The sequence below is a fragment of the Falco cherrug genome, chromosome W (assembly GCF_023634085.1).
Source record: "Falco cherrug isolate bFalChe1 chromosome W, bFalChe1.pri, whole genome shotgun sequence".
Classification (NCBI taxonomy): Eukaryota; Metazoa; Chordata; class Aves; order Falconiformes; family Falconidae; genus Falco; species Falco cherrug.
In genome coordinates this window covers 5,698,259-5,716,148 of record NC_073719.1, presented here as the reverse complement: position 1 = coordinate 5,716,148, position 17,890 = coordinate 5,698,259, and the positions used below count along the sequence as shown (strand labels likewise).

The 17,890-nt window shown below is 42.7% G+C and overlaps 1 protein-coding gene across 8 annotated transcripts in view; it reads right to left on the bottom strand.

The window, feature by feature from the left end:
* Positions 1–17,890, bottom strand: part of LOC129734462 (tyrosine-protein kinase Fer-like) — a 231,785-nt gene that overhangs the window by 188,493 nt on the left and 25,402 nt on the right. For all 8 annotated transcript variants that reach the window (XR_008730056.1, XM_055697996.1, XM_055697998.1 and 5 more), the window contains 2 exons: positions 3,117–3,290; positions 296–395 (listed from right to left, as the gene is read on the bottom strand). Coding sequence is in view for 7 of the 8 variants with exons in the window: in XM_055697996.1 (XP_055553971.1) it covers positions 296–395; positions 3,117–3,290 (274 nt within the window). In the remaining variant the exon portion in view is untranslated. The remainder of the gene's footprint in view (positions 1–295; positions 396–3,116; positions 3,291–17,890) is intronic.

Below are 17,890 nucleotides of genomic sequence, written 5' to 3'. Positions count from 1 at the left end.
TGCAACCTGCTTACAACTATTACAGTTGATTTGAGTAACTTTACATACCAACTATGTCCACTGAAGAAATTATGAGTTTAAAAGAACAGAGCTACCATTTATTTTAAATAAGGGCTATCATTTATTTTCATTTTCAAGAACAGTATCATCAAGTATATATGATGACAATTAGCCTCTCAAAACACTTTGTATTTAATACTGCAATCGAGTTGCTTATAATAAAAAAATCTTGTTTCACTGCAAGAGTTTTAGTACATTGTAAAACCACAATAAAATTAATACAAGTCAGACATACCTTTAGCCACAGCTTCTTTATACTTTTCTTTGGCAGAATTTACTTCTTTTATTAGTTGTCTATAGCTAGATTTTAGTTTTTCCAATTCTGTCTTTGTGACCTTTAAGAAAACAGAAATATAAAACATATTAAAAATACTTAACCTCAACATTACAAACAATTATTTTTTGCTAATGGCAAGATTACAGAATTTATTTTCCAATATAAGCATATTAAATTTTTTCATTAGCTTGAGGTTATCTTAAAAGGCTATTACTTGCTGTAAAAAAAACCCAAACCCAATAAACGTAAGGGATGAAATTGAGGCCTGAAACAGTTTCCCTATTTGAATCAGTGCAGTACAGTAACAACAAATGTTTAGGAAACAGTTTATCATAAATATTAGTACATTTTAATCAAGTGGGAAAAAGCACCAAAAAGGATGCTTATTAAAATCACAGTAGATGAAAAAGTTTATACAATATTCAGTCTCCACCTCAACACCAACCATGTTGCTGGAAGAAAAAAGAAACAGTGCTTTTCCATCTCTCAGTAGAGATTTCAGACTGATTTTTTTTTCTAGACCTGATTTTTGATAGTTTCAACTAACCTTTCCCCAGAGCACCTGAATGAAACCAATTCCTGTCAGCTTCACTGCCTAGACACAGCACTCTCAACATCAACAGGATGACTGCCATCAGGTTTTATTCTACCACTAATGCTAAAAGTAACAGAAAAGGTCCTGAACAGCTCTCTACCTGCAGACTCAATATTTGGTTTACGCTTGATTTACATTTTAGAATAGGGACTAGAATCCCACTTCCACCCAAAACATTCTGGACAGTAAGGAGCACTCATGAACAAAAGTTTTTAAAACTCTTATTCCAAGGACATCAAGGGATGTTATAAGTAGCCACCACCTCCAGCAGCTTCAGAGCCCAGGGATTCCTTCTGCCAAGCCACTGGAGCCCAGCCCAGAGACCTGGAGATCTCCACCCCAGGCCAACGGATGTCGCTGCTGCTTTCCCATTTGCAGGTACAACCAGTAGCAAAGCTGAGTGTGCATGCCAGACACATAAACACAGAGGACAGAGGGCTACACAGACTGCCACAGACAATGCACTGCCTTTAACAGCCAGGACTCGCACAAAACAAGCATAGACAACCAAGTCGCCTTCCTCCTCCATGGCTAGTAAGAACTAAAGGTCACCAGTGAAAGCACACACACCACACAATTCACAAGTGCATTCATAGATCCCTTGATGAGCGGAAGAGCCTCTCTGTCCCTCCATGTATTGAGTTTACATGGCATGGGTAGCTTCTGTGAGAAGAGACCAGTGGCTGCCCCCAAGTCAGACAGAGACAGATCCAGCCAGATCCAAGAGACCCATTGCTGACCAAAGCTGAGCCAATCTGCAACACAGGTGGCATCTCTGTGATAACATATTTTAAAAAGGGTAAAAACCACTGTACAGCAGCTGTGAGAGAGGAGTGAGAGAAAAACCTGCAGATGCCAAGGTCAGTGAAGAATGAAGGGGAAGAGGTGCTCCAGGCACTGGAGAAGAGATTCCCCTGCAGCCTGTGCTGAAGACCATGGTGACACAGGCTGTCCCACTGCAGCCCATGGAAGACCATGTCAGAGCATATATCCACACTACAGCCCATGGAGGACCCCATGCTGTAGCAGGCAGATATACCCTGAAGAAAGCTGCAGCCTCCAGAGAGGAACCCATGCTGGAGTAGGCTCTTGGCAAGAACTGTGGTCTGGGGGGGACCCATAATAGAGCAGTCCGTTCCTGAAGGACTGTACCCCATGGTAGGAGCCCATGCTACAGCAGTTCTTGAAGAACTGCAGCCTGTGGGAAGGACTCACATCAGAGCAATTAGTGAAGGACTGTATCTCATTGGAGGGACCCCACACTGGAGCAGGGGAAGCACAAGAGAAGAAAGAAATGGTGGCCAAGGTCAACCCATCATACTCCTATACCCCAGCCTGTATCCTGAGCCCTCCTACCCACTCCACAGATCTACTCACTGGCTAGTCCAGCTTGGCACTCATTAACAAAAACACACACTCCTACACTCATCTCGGAGGCACTCCACACTCTGAAACCAGGACAGCGGGTCATCCCAAATATCTGCCCACCTGATACCCCATGTGACTAAAAGTGCTGTTAACACACCAGTGTTTTAGCTATTGCTGAACAAGTGTATGAACAGCACCAAGGTCGTCTCTGTTTCTCACTCTGCCCCACCAACAAGTAGGCTAGGGGTGGGCAAGAAGTTAGGAGGGGACACAACCAGGACAGCTGACCCAGCTGACCAGAAGGATATTACATGCCATATAACATGATGCTCAGCAATGAAAACTGAAGGGAGGGGTATTTGGGGGAGGCAGCCAATACTCAGAGACTGGCTGGGCATCAGTCTACTTGTGGGAGGTAGTAATGCAAAGATGATCATTCACTTCTTTGTTTCTCCACCACCACCACTTAAGCGGTCTTTATTTTGACCCACAAGTTTTCTTGCTTTTGCTTTTCCTATTCTCTCCCCCATCCCACTAGGGGCAGGGGGAGTGAGTGGCTGCGTGGTGCTTAGCTGCTGGCTGGGGTCAACCCACCATATCTGTCCAAATAAATGCATATAGAACATTTTCAGTCTCTGCCTTATCAGCTAGCAGGGGAGAGAAAATGTTGAGGAAATATTGAAAATTGAAACTAGACACAGTCTATATATCACAGGTTATCACTTGTACCATATCACAAAAACAGAACCAAAAAAAAAAATTCATCCTTTTCTAAACAACTATAATAAATCTATAAAACATAGTTGAATAAAATACCTTGTACATCTCTGCTTCAATTTGTTGATGAACACATACATAACTCTTCTTCACTTGCTGCTTATCTTTGATCATCATTGTAAGCCTATGCAAAGGCCCAGAATTCAGATCCTCTGCATGTGTCTTCATTATTTTACTCAGCTGTTCTGTTTGCTGCATCATGAGCAACCAAGACTATTAAAAAAAAAAAAAAGGCAGAAAAGCAGTTACTTATTCTGGCTTACAAATAACCTTATAGTGAACAGGAACTGTGGGGGAAATGCGTCAATTTAAAACAATTTAGTAATTTTATTTTAAGTTACCCTAAACTTGAGATCTTCTAAAAAAGTTCTTCCTGCTACAGCAAAACAATCCCTTGAATTTATTCTTTAATAAAAAAGTATTAGACTGAATAATGGGCCATATATGATTTATTTAAAGAACGGTATGCTCATGTTTATCTGAGGAGACCCTTATTGTTTACTTGAGGATGCACTAAATCCTTGAATGGGTGACATAGGGAGTGTGCTAGTTGTCCAGGCATGAGATATGTTAATATTGTTAACTTGAAGATATACTAAATCCTTGAATGGGAATGTGCTAATTGTCCAGGTGCAATATATGTTAATGAGTTCCCAGAAAGTTAATGAATAGACATGAGTGACTTGTATAAAGAGGGGGCTGAAAGGCTCCCTTGGTGTGCATGACTTTGGAGGAGCGATCCCCCATGCGCCCAGCGCTGTCGAATAAAGATAACCTCCGCCCACTCGAATAGTGGTGATAGATTCTTTGAATCAATTTGGCGACCCAGGTGGGACCTCCTCTGCTCGGCTGCGGGACCCATTGAGAGCGGGGACTCCCTAGGGTACCCCCGGGGATTTTCCCAGAGGGGCTCCTCGTCTCATCTGGATCACCGCAGGAGCAGACAAGGACTCCATCTTGCAGAGCAAAGGTACTATCTTTATTCAAATATTATATTAATTGTAAATATTATATTACTATTATATTTAGAACAGTACTGTTTTGTTCTGGATATTTCTGGTTCTGGGGACTGGTCCGTCTGTAAAGCTGTCCGTAAGTCATAAGATTTCTGTGTGCTTATGCAGGGTGGCGTATGCCGGGTAGCTAGCACCGCAGGCATACATCTGATTCTGATCTGGTAATTTATGTTTTAGTCTGAAGACTAAAACTTCGGGTAATTCGGAGCCAATCCATATACATAGGATTGATATTCGATTCTGTTATTTGTTTCGATATTGAGGTAATATCGGAACTCTGATTCTGTTTTAGTATTTGTTTCAATATTGAGGTAATATCAGAAATTCGTGTTTTAGTCTGGAGACTAAAAACGATCGGTGATTTGGAGTCAATCCGTATACATAGGATTGATAATTACAGGACTAATATTAATTGTTGTACTTACTTTATGTTGTAAATATAAGAACATTTCTGTATTAGGTGTGAATGTGGGTGTGTGAGTACTGTCTTGAGCATCCGAGGGGTGAGTGTAAACCTCTATATGTTTTAAAGTGCATATAGTGTAAAGAATTATTGCGTATATGGTGGGGGTTGCTGCTTAAAGACAAAATTAATCTCTGAGCAGTTACTCTGTGCTGTTTTGGCATCAATTTGGTGAGCCAGCAAGGAGAACTCTCCACCAGTGCTGGAATCCAGGGGCCTGGGGACCCTCAGGGCCCCCGACTGCATCTTCTGTTGGCAAGACTCTCCTACCCCTCGACTTCTGACACAGGTGGACAAGGACTTTTGCACAACATGAAAGGTATTTATATTTATTCTTTGTTTTGAATATTTGATTGTCTTAAGATTTGGGAAGCTAAAAACTTCCTTTAGGTTGTCTTAAGATTTGGGGAATTCCTAGGATGTAACAACTGAAATCACGCTCTGTGTCTTGTTTGTTCTATGTGTTGTCTCGTTACATGTTCAAAATTGGAGTTATGAAATGTATGTTGAAAAAAAAAATAAATCTGGAAATTCTAGGAAAATAGCTGAAAACTTAACACTCTGCTTAAGGCCAGAAAAAAATTAGAATCTGTTTTATGGCAATTGTTCATTGAAATGCGTATTTTGTGTGATAAGGCGAACCGTCAGCGTTCCTGGAGTTGTATGTAAGTGTACGGTACCATGTAACATATGCCTGTGTGACTGAGGGCTTCCCGGAGAGTGTGATGTGTGTGAGAGACGCGGTGTCACTGCGAAGCGAGTGGGGAGTCCCGATCTGCGTTTACGTGTTCCCCGCGAGGGGCCAGTCAGAGACGAACGGAGCGATTGAAAAATCAATTTATGAAGTGTTGGAATGCATAATTAGAAATTAGAGCGGGAGACTGTTGTAGAAGAATGGCTGCAGAAACGTGGCCATAGAATCCCTAAAGATCTGCACAATCCAGGCCTGGAATTAGAATAGGCCTGTATTCAGAATCGTGCTGAAGTTGTGCTGAAGTTAACAAGAAAGTGGCCTTGATCTATTCTTGAATCCTGAGACCAAGTAACTTTGTTGTACTAACAGGCCGTGGCTGTAACAAGCTGCAGCTGTTAGGGAAGACATGTGCAAGGCCAAGGGAGATAGGGAGCGGTATGGGAATATAGGAAGTAGCAAACCGCAAGGCTGAAGCATAGCAACGCAATTAGCTACACGGATAGAATGCTTATTTTAGTCATGATAATTAGGGGTGTGAGAACAGCGTGCGCTTAGAGGCTAATAACCAATTATATGTTTGCTTTGGGAATATGCATGTGTATCGAGTAAGTAGTGTAAGTAGTGTTAGAAACTAATAAAGATGAGCAAGATGCATAACTCATATTGAGTAATTTCTTGACTCCGGCAAACCCTTTTCCCAACAATTGGCGCCTGAATGACGGGAAAGCTGGAAAAACTCTGCCTTTGCATTGTGATGGTGGGCTTTGCGAACTGAGAATCGCTGAGAGGAGTTCAAGCAGGAAGGCGTCCGTAAGAAGTAAAGGTGTCTGAATCCGGCATTGACGTCGTGCGTGGACCTGCACCGGTAAGACCGTTTTTCCCTCAATAATGGAAAGGGAGGCAGCACTCACGCTATTATCTGATATTCTTGCTAAGCGAGAGGCTAGCGTGAGCACAAAGAAGCTCCATGAGCTCTGTAGGTGGGCGAAGGAAAAAGGACACTTAAAAGACCCGCAATTGCTGTTTAGTGTGACTGAGGGGCGAGAGATCGGGGATTCCCTTTGGTATGCGATCCTTAGCGGCAGCAAGTCGGCCAAGGACTTGGGACCAACCTGGCGGGAGGTCATGAACCATTTACGATCAATGGTTGCAGAGAAAAAAATGGCTATGGCTGCTTCAGACCTCCTCGGTAGGGAAACCAAGTCGGAGTCTACCCGATTATTTGGTCAAGGCGTTCCGTCTGCGAAAGGCATAATTGTGCCTGTTAAAAATCTGCGACAGAGCTATTACACCCGACACCGGAGGGTGCCGCCGCAACGGGTGCTCCACGCCGACCTGAAAGCTACCGAGAGCCGCCCCCCCTGCTAGATGAGGAAGAGGGTACTAGGGCGGGTCCGAGAGCACCTCTGAATGAGAGCGCAGAGTCCGATAAAGAAAATGAGCCCACCACAGCTTCAGCTGCCCCGATGCCCCGTCTCCGAACAAAACCGTCCGACCGGACCTTAAACCGCTTGCTGCAGCAACTGAACGAATGCCATCTGCTTACTGCCGGTCGTAATGTCCAAGGCGTTATCCTCCAGCCTGCCACTCCCCAAAATTGTTGGTCTGGGGTTATACGAGACGCTATATTGGCGGGAGAGTGGCAGGCTGCTTCTGCTGTTGCATGTCCGGTGCGGACCACCACGTTACCAGACGGTACAGCAGCCGCACAGTGGAAACCTTTTGATTGGAAGTTTATGCAGCAGCTGCGACAAGCCGTTACACAATATGGTTTGCAATCAGAACCAGCCAAGCACCTGCTGAATTAAGTGTTTGACTCTGAAATCATGACACCCAGTGACTGTACTTCGCTAGCCAGATTGCTTCTTACACCAGCACAGTTCCCCGCGCCCCGCCAGCGTGCCGTGCCGTGCCGTGCCCCGCGGCTCCCCCCGCTCGCCCGCCCAACCACCGCCACGGATCCCCCCAGCTGCTGGCGAAAAGCGGAGTCCAGAGTTCGGCGTGGAGCTGCAGATTGCACCCCAGACGGTGGTAAGACCGTGTAGAGTAAATCACGGCAGGGCTCTACGCTAAATTCCACTCTGTCGGGGGGGGGGGGGGGCACTACGGAAGACCGCGACGAGTAAATCGCGGCGGGGCTTGTCCGCGCTGATACCCTTTCTGTAAAAGGGGAGAGCTCTGAGAAGACCGCGATGGAATTAGACGCGGCAATTAAACTGTTAACTGGCATCCTCCTTGGGAGAGGGGAGGGCGTTAAAGAAAAAGAAGTGGAGACCTTACTTCGCTGAGCACGAAAAAAAAAAAAAAAAAAAAAGGTAGCGGCGGCAGCCTTAGAAGCGTTGGGGTGAAATGTGGTAGAAAAGCCGGTGGAGCAGAAGGGTGATTCACCTAAGCCTTCACTCTTAGCTACACTTTTCGGAGTTGAGCATACTCGTCCTATGAAGGGTATGTCCACCCCTACGTGTTCAATAGTGCAGGAGCTTTTAGATAAGACAGCGGACAAACCGGAAGTTACTCCTCAAGAGCCTGCGGTAACTGAGCCGAATGCGGAAAAGGCAGACGAGCCTCCCCAGGAGGGCGGGGCAGAGAGTCCTGCTGCACCAATCACGTCAGGGAGGGCAAAAGTGCCCTTCGATGTCGTATCCTTCTGGTCCTGAAACATCATCGGACGGGTTTGAGGAGGAAGGCGATGAAAAGTCTTGTGATAACAATACAGAGAAATCCTTACAGGAGGTAATAGATAAATTAAGAAAACTGGTAAAGCGAGTTAAAATGAACCTGCCTACTGCTTCAATACCTATAATTCCTCCAGTCAGCCCAACTACCCCACCGATGCTGAACTCGAGAAAAGATCCAATTCTACAGCATTGGTCTGGTGTTATTCATGATGCTATTTTGGAGGGTGATTGGCAGGTGACCAGCTCGTTAGCTGGTCCACTACTGATTAATAATCTTGATGCACATGACTGGGACGTGATTTATGGAAGGTTAATGATCAGATTTTAGCGATGGGAGTGTTGCAACCTGCTCTTCCACCTTTTATGATGATCCCTCAGATTTGGCAAACTGTTGTGATAGACTTGAAAGACTGGAGTTTTTCTATACAATTCCCTTACACCCTGATGACACACAAAGAGACCAACTAATGATGATTTGCAACTGTTCCGATCCTGGTACAAAAGCCAACAGTCCTCAAACTTGTTCACCAGAGCAGCGGGCTGCCCTAGAAGTTGTGTCCTGCAAGATTCAGACTGGCTGGTGTGGTCGCCAAATGGCAAATCATCCGTTATCTTTTTGGTTTGTAATGTTGCCACTTCACCTTTTGCCCTTATTTTGAAATGGCAAAAGAAAAAGAGGGAAAATACAGCAATCATTTTAGAGTGGTTGTTTTTGCCATTGCAACCCAGACATCGTATTTTAAGTCACCCTGAAGCAGTAGCGGCCTTGGTGAGAAAAGGAAGAGACAGGATTGTTGAAATTGGTGGGACTGAACCAGCAGATATCAGTATTCCAGTCCGTGGTGATAGTTATGAGTGGCTCCTGAGACATTCAACAGCCATACAGGAAGCCTTGATGGGTTATACAGGTTTTGTACACAACAACCGGCCAAAAGGACCTCTCTGGAGTTGTTAGAACATTATCAGTGGATTGCGAGACCATTATGCTCAAAAAGACTAGTTGACGGGCCAACAGTGTTTACAGATGCAGGACGAAAGATGAAGAAGGCTGCGTGTGTTTGGCAATCCGATAATCAGTGGCAGAAACAAGTGATCACCGGTGAACCACGGGACAACCTTCAAGCCTTAGAACTGAAAGCAGTTGTTGAAAGGGCAAACCATACCCTGAAGGATTATCTTCAGAGACAGAAAGTATCGCAGGACATAGATGGAACTAAAGGGTTGACTAAGGTGTTTACCTTAAACTATCCCTCCCTTATGGAGGATAGAGAGGGACCACCTGTTGTTATACATCACCAAACAGCACGAGGGAACCAAACAACTACAGTTCCTGGTTTGAATGTCCTGTATAAAAATATGGCTTCAGGCATATGGGAAGGACCTAATCCGGTGTTATTTATCGGTAGAGGTTATTTTTGTATCTCCACAGATAAAGGACCTAGATGGGTCCCTAGCAAGTTTGTGCGACCTGTATGTCAAGATCAGAAGACGGAAGAGAAGACTCAGAGCGAGCAGACAGAATAAACTGTCTGTGTTGCAAGGGATGTAAAACGTGGGTATTGTGCCGATGTATGCTATGTGGGGTAAAATGGTTCTGTAAGCCAAAGTTTAAATGTAAATGGTGTAAAGAGTGTATGTGTTTGATTGGTAGCCGGGCATGAAGCAAGAGAAAGCATACGACTAGTGTAATACCATGCTGATTGGAGACAGTATACATCATCAGAATCTGTGAAAGCACAGATTTGTGGGGTGGAATGAAAAAAAAAAAAAAAAGGTGGAAATTGTAGGACTAAACATGTTTAAGTGGTGGACTTGGTTTACGGTCTTGATGACCCATTGGCCAAAGTATTTTTGACATCTTGCCTAGAAAAAACATATGGGTGACATGGGCAAATATCACGGGAGTAACAGGCTTTTGTTTGAGTCTGCAACAAGATGACAACCCCTTTAGAACTTGTTTAATTGGTATTCCCCTGCAAGAGAATGAAAAAAACTTTGATGGGTTTTGGAATGTTAAAACAGTGGATCTGACTTCCAATCAGAATGGTAAATGTATGAGTCTGAATGGGCAATATGTTTGGCCTTCTGTGCGTAATGCAGCGTGGCAGAAGACGGTTATTGAGAACTTAAATCAGCCACATCATTTACCTTTGCAGGAGCTAGTCCTATTGGCTAGCGTTGTACCTGTTGAATATGTTAATGTTACTGCAACTGATATGGCAGACTGTACCCGCATGTCATCACCACTTCAACCCGTGAATGGCACTGGAGTAATTTGGTTTGGTGACCCGTGGCAGTTATGGCTAACACGTCAAGGTGAACGGGGGTTTTATACAGGGTTTCAAAATCTAACCGGTTCACCTATTTGGGGTGAATTGAAAACTGGGGGTTTCCATGTAAATGTATCAGGGGGTTATCAGCTGCCACCGGGAGTCTTTTTGATATGTGGGGACAGAGCGTGGCCAGGGATTCCTTTGTATCCTGTCGGTGGACCATGTTATTTAGGGCGTTTGACTTTGTTTGCTCCACATATGAAAGACTTATTAAAAATAACTCCACAATCTCATAGATCACGGAGGGCACTGCGCACCTTTGATGAAACGTGTAATGACCGAGTCAATCTACATTCAGTAACAGCAAATGTCTTAGCCTCCATATTTATGCTGGGAGCAATGGCTGCATTAAATGCTAAAAATATACGAAGGTTAGCATGCTGGGGAGAGAAACAATTTAATCTTACATCGCAGATTTTAAGTTCGTTATTGCTTGATGTAGATAGTGTTAGGCATGCTACGTTACAAAATAGAGCTGCAATAGATTTTTTGTTATTAGCACATGGACACGGTTGTGAGGATTTTGAAGGGATGTGTTGTATGAACCTTTCCGATCATTCCATATCTATGCACAAGAAGTTGTCACAACTGCAGGGAAACATGAAGCATATTCTTGCTGATGATAATCCCTTTGATGAATGGTTGAGAGGATTGGGCACAACAGGTTGGTTAAAGATGTTATTGATGGAAGGAATACGCTTTGTTATAATCATTGTTGTAATGTTTTTAGTTTTTAGCTGTGTTTTTTCTTGTTTAAAGAGAGCAGTTTTTAACATAACCAGCCAGGCCTGGCTTGTGCATAAGAAAAAAGGGGGAATTGTAGAAGAATGGCTGCAGAAGCGTGGCCTTAGAGTCTCTGAAGATCTGCACAATCCAGGCCTGGTATTAGAATAGGCCTGTAATTAGAATTGTACTGAAGTTGCTGTGCTGAAGTTAACAAGAAAGTAGCCTTGAGCTATTCTTGAATCCTGAGACAAAGTTTGTGCCAAAAGGCCGTGGCTGTAACAAGCTACAGCTGCTGGGAAGGCAGGTGCAAGGCCAAGAGAGATAGGGAGCGGTATGGGAATATAGGGAGTAGCAAACCGCAAGGCTGAAGCATAGTAACGCAAATAGCTACATGGATAGAATGCTTATTTTAGTCATGATAATTAGGGGTGTGAGAACAGCGTGCGCTTAGAGGCTAATAACCAATTATATTTCTGCTTTGGGAATATGCATGTGTATAGAGTCTATATAAGTAGTGTTAGAAACTAATAAAGATGAGCAAGATGCATAACTCATATTGAGTAATTTCTTGACTCCGGCGAACCCTTCTCCCAACAGGTGAGTTTTTAATAATGGGCCATATATAATTTATTTAAAGAACAGTGTGCTCATGTTTATTTGAGGAGACCCTTATCGTTAACTTGAAGATATACTAAATCCTTGAATGGGAATGTGCTAATCGTCCAGGTGCAATATATGTTAATGAGTTCCCAGAAAGTTAATGAATAGACATGAGTGACTTGTATAAAGAGGGGACTGAAAGGCTCCCTTGGTGTGCATGACTTTGGAGGAGCGATCCCCCATGCGCCCAGCGCTGTCGAATAAAGATAACCTCCGCCCACTCGAATAGTGGTGATAGATTCTTTGAATCAATTTGGCGACCCAGGTGGGACCTCCTCTGCTCGGCTGCGGGACCCATTGAGAGCGGGGACTCCCTAGGGTACCCCCGGGGATTTTCCCAGAGGGGCTCCTCGTCTCATCTGGATCACCGCAGGAGCAGACAAGGACTCCATCTTGCAGAGCAAAGGTACTATCTTTATTCAAATATTATATTATATTAATGTTATATTTAGAACAGTACTGTTTTGTTCTGGATATTTCTGGTTCTGGGGACTGGTCCGTCTGTAAAGCTGTCCGTAAGTCATAAGATTTCTGTGTGCTTATGCAGGGTGGCGTATGCCGGGTAGCTAGCACCGCAGGCATACATCTGATTCTGATCTGGTAATTTATGTTTTAGTCTGAAGACTAAAACTTCGGGTAATTCGGAGCCAATCCATATACATAGGATTGATATTCGATTCTGTTATTTGTTTCGATATTGAGGTAATATCGGAACTCTGATTCTGTTTTAGTATTTGAACTCTGATTCTGTTTTGGTATTTGAAATCTGATTCTGTTTTGGTATTTGATTCTGTTTTAGTAGTTGTTTTAATATTAAGGTAATATTGGAAATCCGTGTTTTAGTCGGAAGACTGAAACGTTTGATAATTTGGAGTCAATCCGTGTATGTAAGATTTATAATTATAGGATTAATATTAAATATTATACTTCACTTTATGTTGGAAATGTGCGAACATTTTTGTATAATATGAATGTTGGTGTGTGATTATTGTCTTGAACATCTGAGGGGTGAATGTAAACCTCTATATGTTTTAAAGTGTATATGGTGTAAAGAATTATTGTATGTATGGTGGGGACAAGACATTGAATGCCCTAACTGTAAGGTTTGGACGTCTTGGGATAAGAGAGAGTGAGCTGTAAGTGAAATTAGAGTGGTCTGCGGCTGGGATAGCAATTGAGATATTATGGGGGGAAAACAAAGTGGTGGAATAGTAAGAAAGAGTCCGTTGGGATGTGTTCTAAATCACTGGAAGGAAATAGGAGTGCAACCCGGAGGAAGCGTGAATAAGAGAACTTTGGTTAAATACTGCAATCAGTGGTGGCCCCTGTATAAGTTAGGGGACGGAGAAAAATGGCCCTTTAAATGGGACACTGAATTATAATGTTTTATTACAAATAATGTTATTTTTAAGGCGAGAGGAAAAATGGGATGAAGTAATGTATGCTGATATGTTCTTTACTTTGAGGAACCACCCAGAGTGGCTAAAGGAGTGCAGTATTAACCTAGCTCCACAAGATCCCTTAATATTAGCAATGGAAAAGGATCAGAGGGGAGACAGTGTCAGGAGAATGAAGAGATGTTGTTCAGCATGTAGTATTGGACAAAGATGTTTAAAATTGAATGAACCAGAGAATAGGATAGAAGATTTTGTCCCACCCTTGTCTCCGGCGCACAAAAATGGCAATGCAGGTAGAGAAGCGGCAGCTGAAGGGACAAGTGATGAATTAGGTAAAAAGGAATTTACTCCAGTAACTGCTCGTACTCGGAGCAGGACAGGTCCGATAATTCAAGCTCCTTTGCAGCAAGCTATGGGAACTAACGGTCCTGCCAGAATAAAAGTACCCTTTACAACAAATGATCTGGATTCCTGGAAAGAAGTAGTAAAAGGGTACCGAGATGATCCGGAGGCAATTGCTAAAAGATTTGAGCTAATTGTAAAAAACTTAGATCCAGAATGGAAAGATATAGTAATAATGCTAGCTGCGTTATCTGAGACAGAAAAACAACTAGTAATTAAAACTGCTCGGACACAGGTACAGAATCAAACAGTGATGGGAGCTCTACCAGGTACGGTAGAAGTTCATGTGCCAAGAGCAGACCCTAACTGGGATTATAATAATGAAAATGATTATCGATTGTTAAAAAGATATCAAGAATGGATAAGAATTGCTAGAAACTGCAATACCAAAATCGGTTAATTGGTCAAGATTGTATACGATAAAACAGGGACAATCTGAAACTCCTACAGATTTTCTCGACCGATTAAGAACAGCTATGCAAAAGTATACCACTTTAGACCCTTCATCTGAGGGGGGCAAACAACATCTGGTTTCACTGTTTCTAGGACAGTCCACCGAGGATATAAGGTGGAAACTCCAGAAATTGAAGGAACCAGATATAAGAGATTTGGAAAAGTTAGTGGAAGAGGCTTGGAGAGTATTTAGAAATCGAGAAGGGGATGAAAGGCAGAAATTAGGACAAACTATTGCTGCAGCTACAGTAGCTGCATTAAGAAAACAGGAAGAGCCCCTTCGAGGCAGAGGTCAGGGAGTTGGAAGGCGGGGAGGACTTCGGCAGCCCTTAAGATCAGATCAGTGTGCCTATTGTAAGGAAATAGGTCACTGGAAAGGACAGTGTCCTAAGCGGAGCGGAGCCCAGCCTGTGATAGCCAGCATTACCCCTGATCAATGAAAAGAACTGGGGGAATCTAACCTAGCAGATCCCCTGGTCAAAATAAAGCTAGGGAATGCGGAGCGGGAAATGGAAGTTTTGATAGATACAGGAGCCTCTTATTCAGTGCTGAACCAAAAACTAATACCAGAGGATAAAGAATTTGTGACTGTGATGGGAGCTACTGGCCAACAAGAAAAAGCCTTTTTCTTAAAACCATTGAAATATAAATTGGGAAAACAGATAGGGATACATAGGTTCCTATATCTACCTGGATCCTCAAAATCCTTATTAGGTCGAGATTTGTTAGAACAATTAGAAGCAGAAATTGTCTTTGAAAAAGGGAAAATGGAATTAAGAATAGGAGAAGAACAATTAATTAATGTTTTGAGTCTGGCATTAATGCAAACTGAATCTAAAAACCTTCAGAAATCATAGACCAAGTATATCCAGGAATCTGGGCTACTAAAGTTCCTGGAAAAGCTAAAAATGCAGCCCCAATAATTATTAAACTGAAGCCAGGAGAAAAACCCATTAAGGTTAAAAAATATCCCCTGAGGCTCGAAGATAGGAAAGGGATTAAAGAGATAATTGATAGATTTCTACAGCATGGAATACTAGTCGAATGTGAATCAGAGTACAACACACCCATATTGCCAATCAAAAAGGCAGATGGAAAAAGCTATAGGCTGGTCCAGGATTTGAGGACCATAAATAAAATCACTGAAGATATACATCCAGTAGTAGCAAACCCTTATACTTTGCTAACTAAATTAAAAGATAATCAAGTTTGGTTTACCATACTGGATTTAAGGGATGCCTTCTTTTGCCTAACCTTAGCTACAGAAAGTCAAAATATATTTGCCTTTGAAAGGGAAAACCCCGACTCAGGCAGGAAGACACAGCTTACCTGGACAGTATTACCCCAAGGGTTTAAGAACAGCCCTACAATTTTCGGAAATCAATTGGCGAAGGAACTTGAGACTTGGGAATCACCTGACAAAGAAGGAGTCCTGTTACAGTATGTAGATGATTTATTGATTGCTACAGAGACTAGAGAAAGTTGTGTTCGATGGACTGTAAGCTTTCTTAACTTTTTGGGATTAAGTGGGTATCGAGTTTCCCAACAGAAAGTCCAGTTGGTTAAACGACATGTGACCTATTTGGGACTTGAAATATCAGGAGGACAACGTGAACTCGGAACTGAGTGAAAAGAAGCAATTTGTCAAACTCCAGAACCTCAGACGGTAAAGGAATTGAGAACATTTTTGGGTATGGCAGGTTGGTGTCGACTTTGGATATATAATTATGGGATAATGGTGAAACTGTTATATGAATTAGTAAAAACAAATCAGTCAAAATTAATTTGGACCGGAGAAGCGCGAAGTGCCTTTAAACAACTTAAACGGGAACTAATGAGAGCTCCTGCTTTGGGACTACCAGACCTTTCAAAACCATTTTGGCTAATCTCTTCTGAAAGACAAGGAATAGCCTTAGGGGTACTGGCGCAGAAGCTGGGTCCGTATAAATGGGCAGTAGCTTATTTCTCCAGGCAATTGGATGAAGTAAGCAAGGGATGGCCAGGATGCCTTCGGGCTGTTGTGGCAGTCGTCATCAATATTCAGGAAGCCCAAAAATTCACAATAGGTCAAAAGATAACAGTGTTAGTTTCTCACACTGTTTCAATGGTTCTGGAACAGAAAGGAAATCATTGGCTCTCACCTCAGAGATTTCTGAGGTACCAAGCTATACTAGTGGAACAGGATGATGCTGAAATCATGGTTACTAACGTTATAAATCCAGCTTCCTTCCTCAGTGGGGCCCCGAGCAAGCCGGTAACACATGACTGCATTGAGACCATAGAAGCCATATATTCTAGCCAGCCGGACCGTAAAGAGGAACCGCTGGAGGACGCCGATGACTCGTGGTATACAGACAGGAACAGTTTTGTGAAACAAGGACAGCGTAAAGCAGGATATGCAATCACAACCTCACAACAGGTAATCGAATCTAAACCTTTACCTCCAGGAACTTCTGCTCAGAAGGCGGAAATCATTGCCCTCACTCGGGCATTAGAACTGGCAGAAGGGAAAAAAATAAATATTTGGACAGACTGAAGTATGCGTTTGGAGTAGTCCACGCACACGGACCAATTTGGAAAGAACGAGAATTACTGACTGCACAAGGGAAACAGATAAAACATGCTCAAGAGATCTTGAAGCTATTGAAAGCGATAAAATGTCCCGATAAAGTTGCTATTATGCACTGCCAGGGACATCAGAAAGGAGGCACCAATTTGGAAATTGGAAACCGCCTGGTCGACCATGAGGCCAGACAAGTAGCAGAGGAGGTGGGAAAGGAGGAATTATCCTTAATACCAGACGGTAAAATCCAAACTGTAAGTACAGATCAGGAGCCAAACTATTCTAAAGAAGACCTAAAGCTAATTCAGGACATGAATGGTAAGATAGAATTAAATAAGTGGGTTTATTTGACAGATGGCCGTATAGTGGTACCATCCAATTAAATATGGACCACAGCCCTAACAGAACATAATAAGACTCATTGGGGAGCTGATATGTTATATAAAAGTCTAAATCAGAAACTGATAGGGCAAAACTTATATACTGTAATAAAACAGGTGACTCAGCAATGCAAAGTGTGTTTACGTAATAATCCCAATACAGCAAATAGAAAAAAACTAGGGAACATTAGTAGAGGAAATTATCCAGGACAACAGTGTCAAGTTGATTTTTCCGAACTCCCAGGAAAAGGGGGGTACCGATATTTATTAGTTATGACTGATATGTTTTCAGGTTGGCCAGAAACTTTCCCTTGTCGAACAAATAAAGCAAGAGAGGTAACGAAAGGATTGTTAAATGAAGTTATCCCCTGCTTTGGGGTTGCGGCAACAATCTCTTCTGATAGAGGCTCACACTTTTGTGCCAAAATAATACAACAAGTGAGTACAGTATTAAGAATAGATTGGCAATTATACACTCCTTATAGGCCCCAAGCAAGTGGACAGGTTGAAAAAATGAACCATTTAATCAAACAACAAATAGCTAAAATAGAACAAGAGACAAATCTAACTTGGCCACAATCTCTTCCCTTGGTATTATTAAGAATACAAACTAAACTGAGAACAAAGGAGAATTTGAGCCCTTTTGAAATATTATATGGGAGACCATACCAGTTACAATTTGCCGGAGAAGATTTAAGGCAGTTAGGAGACAGATATTTGTGTGAATATGTGAAGGCCCTCCAGAGACAATTAACAAGGGCCAGAGGATTAGATCAACCAGTCTATTCCTTTAAATCTGGTGATAGAGACTTTTTCAGGGAAACCTTTGGAAGAAAAGTGGGAAGGACCCTATCTGGTGCTGCTGAAGTGATAATAAATGTCCTTGGAAAGCTCGAAGCAAGACAGGGGGAGCATGTCCTGGAAACCCAGGGCAAAACACTTGTTCCCAATCTGATGGGTGGAATGATTACTGGATATATACGTAGAACAAAGTAATCAAATTGAAACAGATATCCATAAGATATGGAACAGGTTTCAGATTTTACGT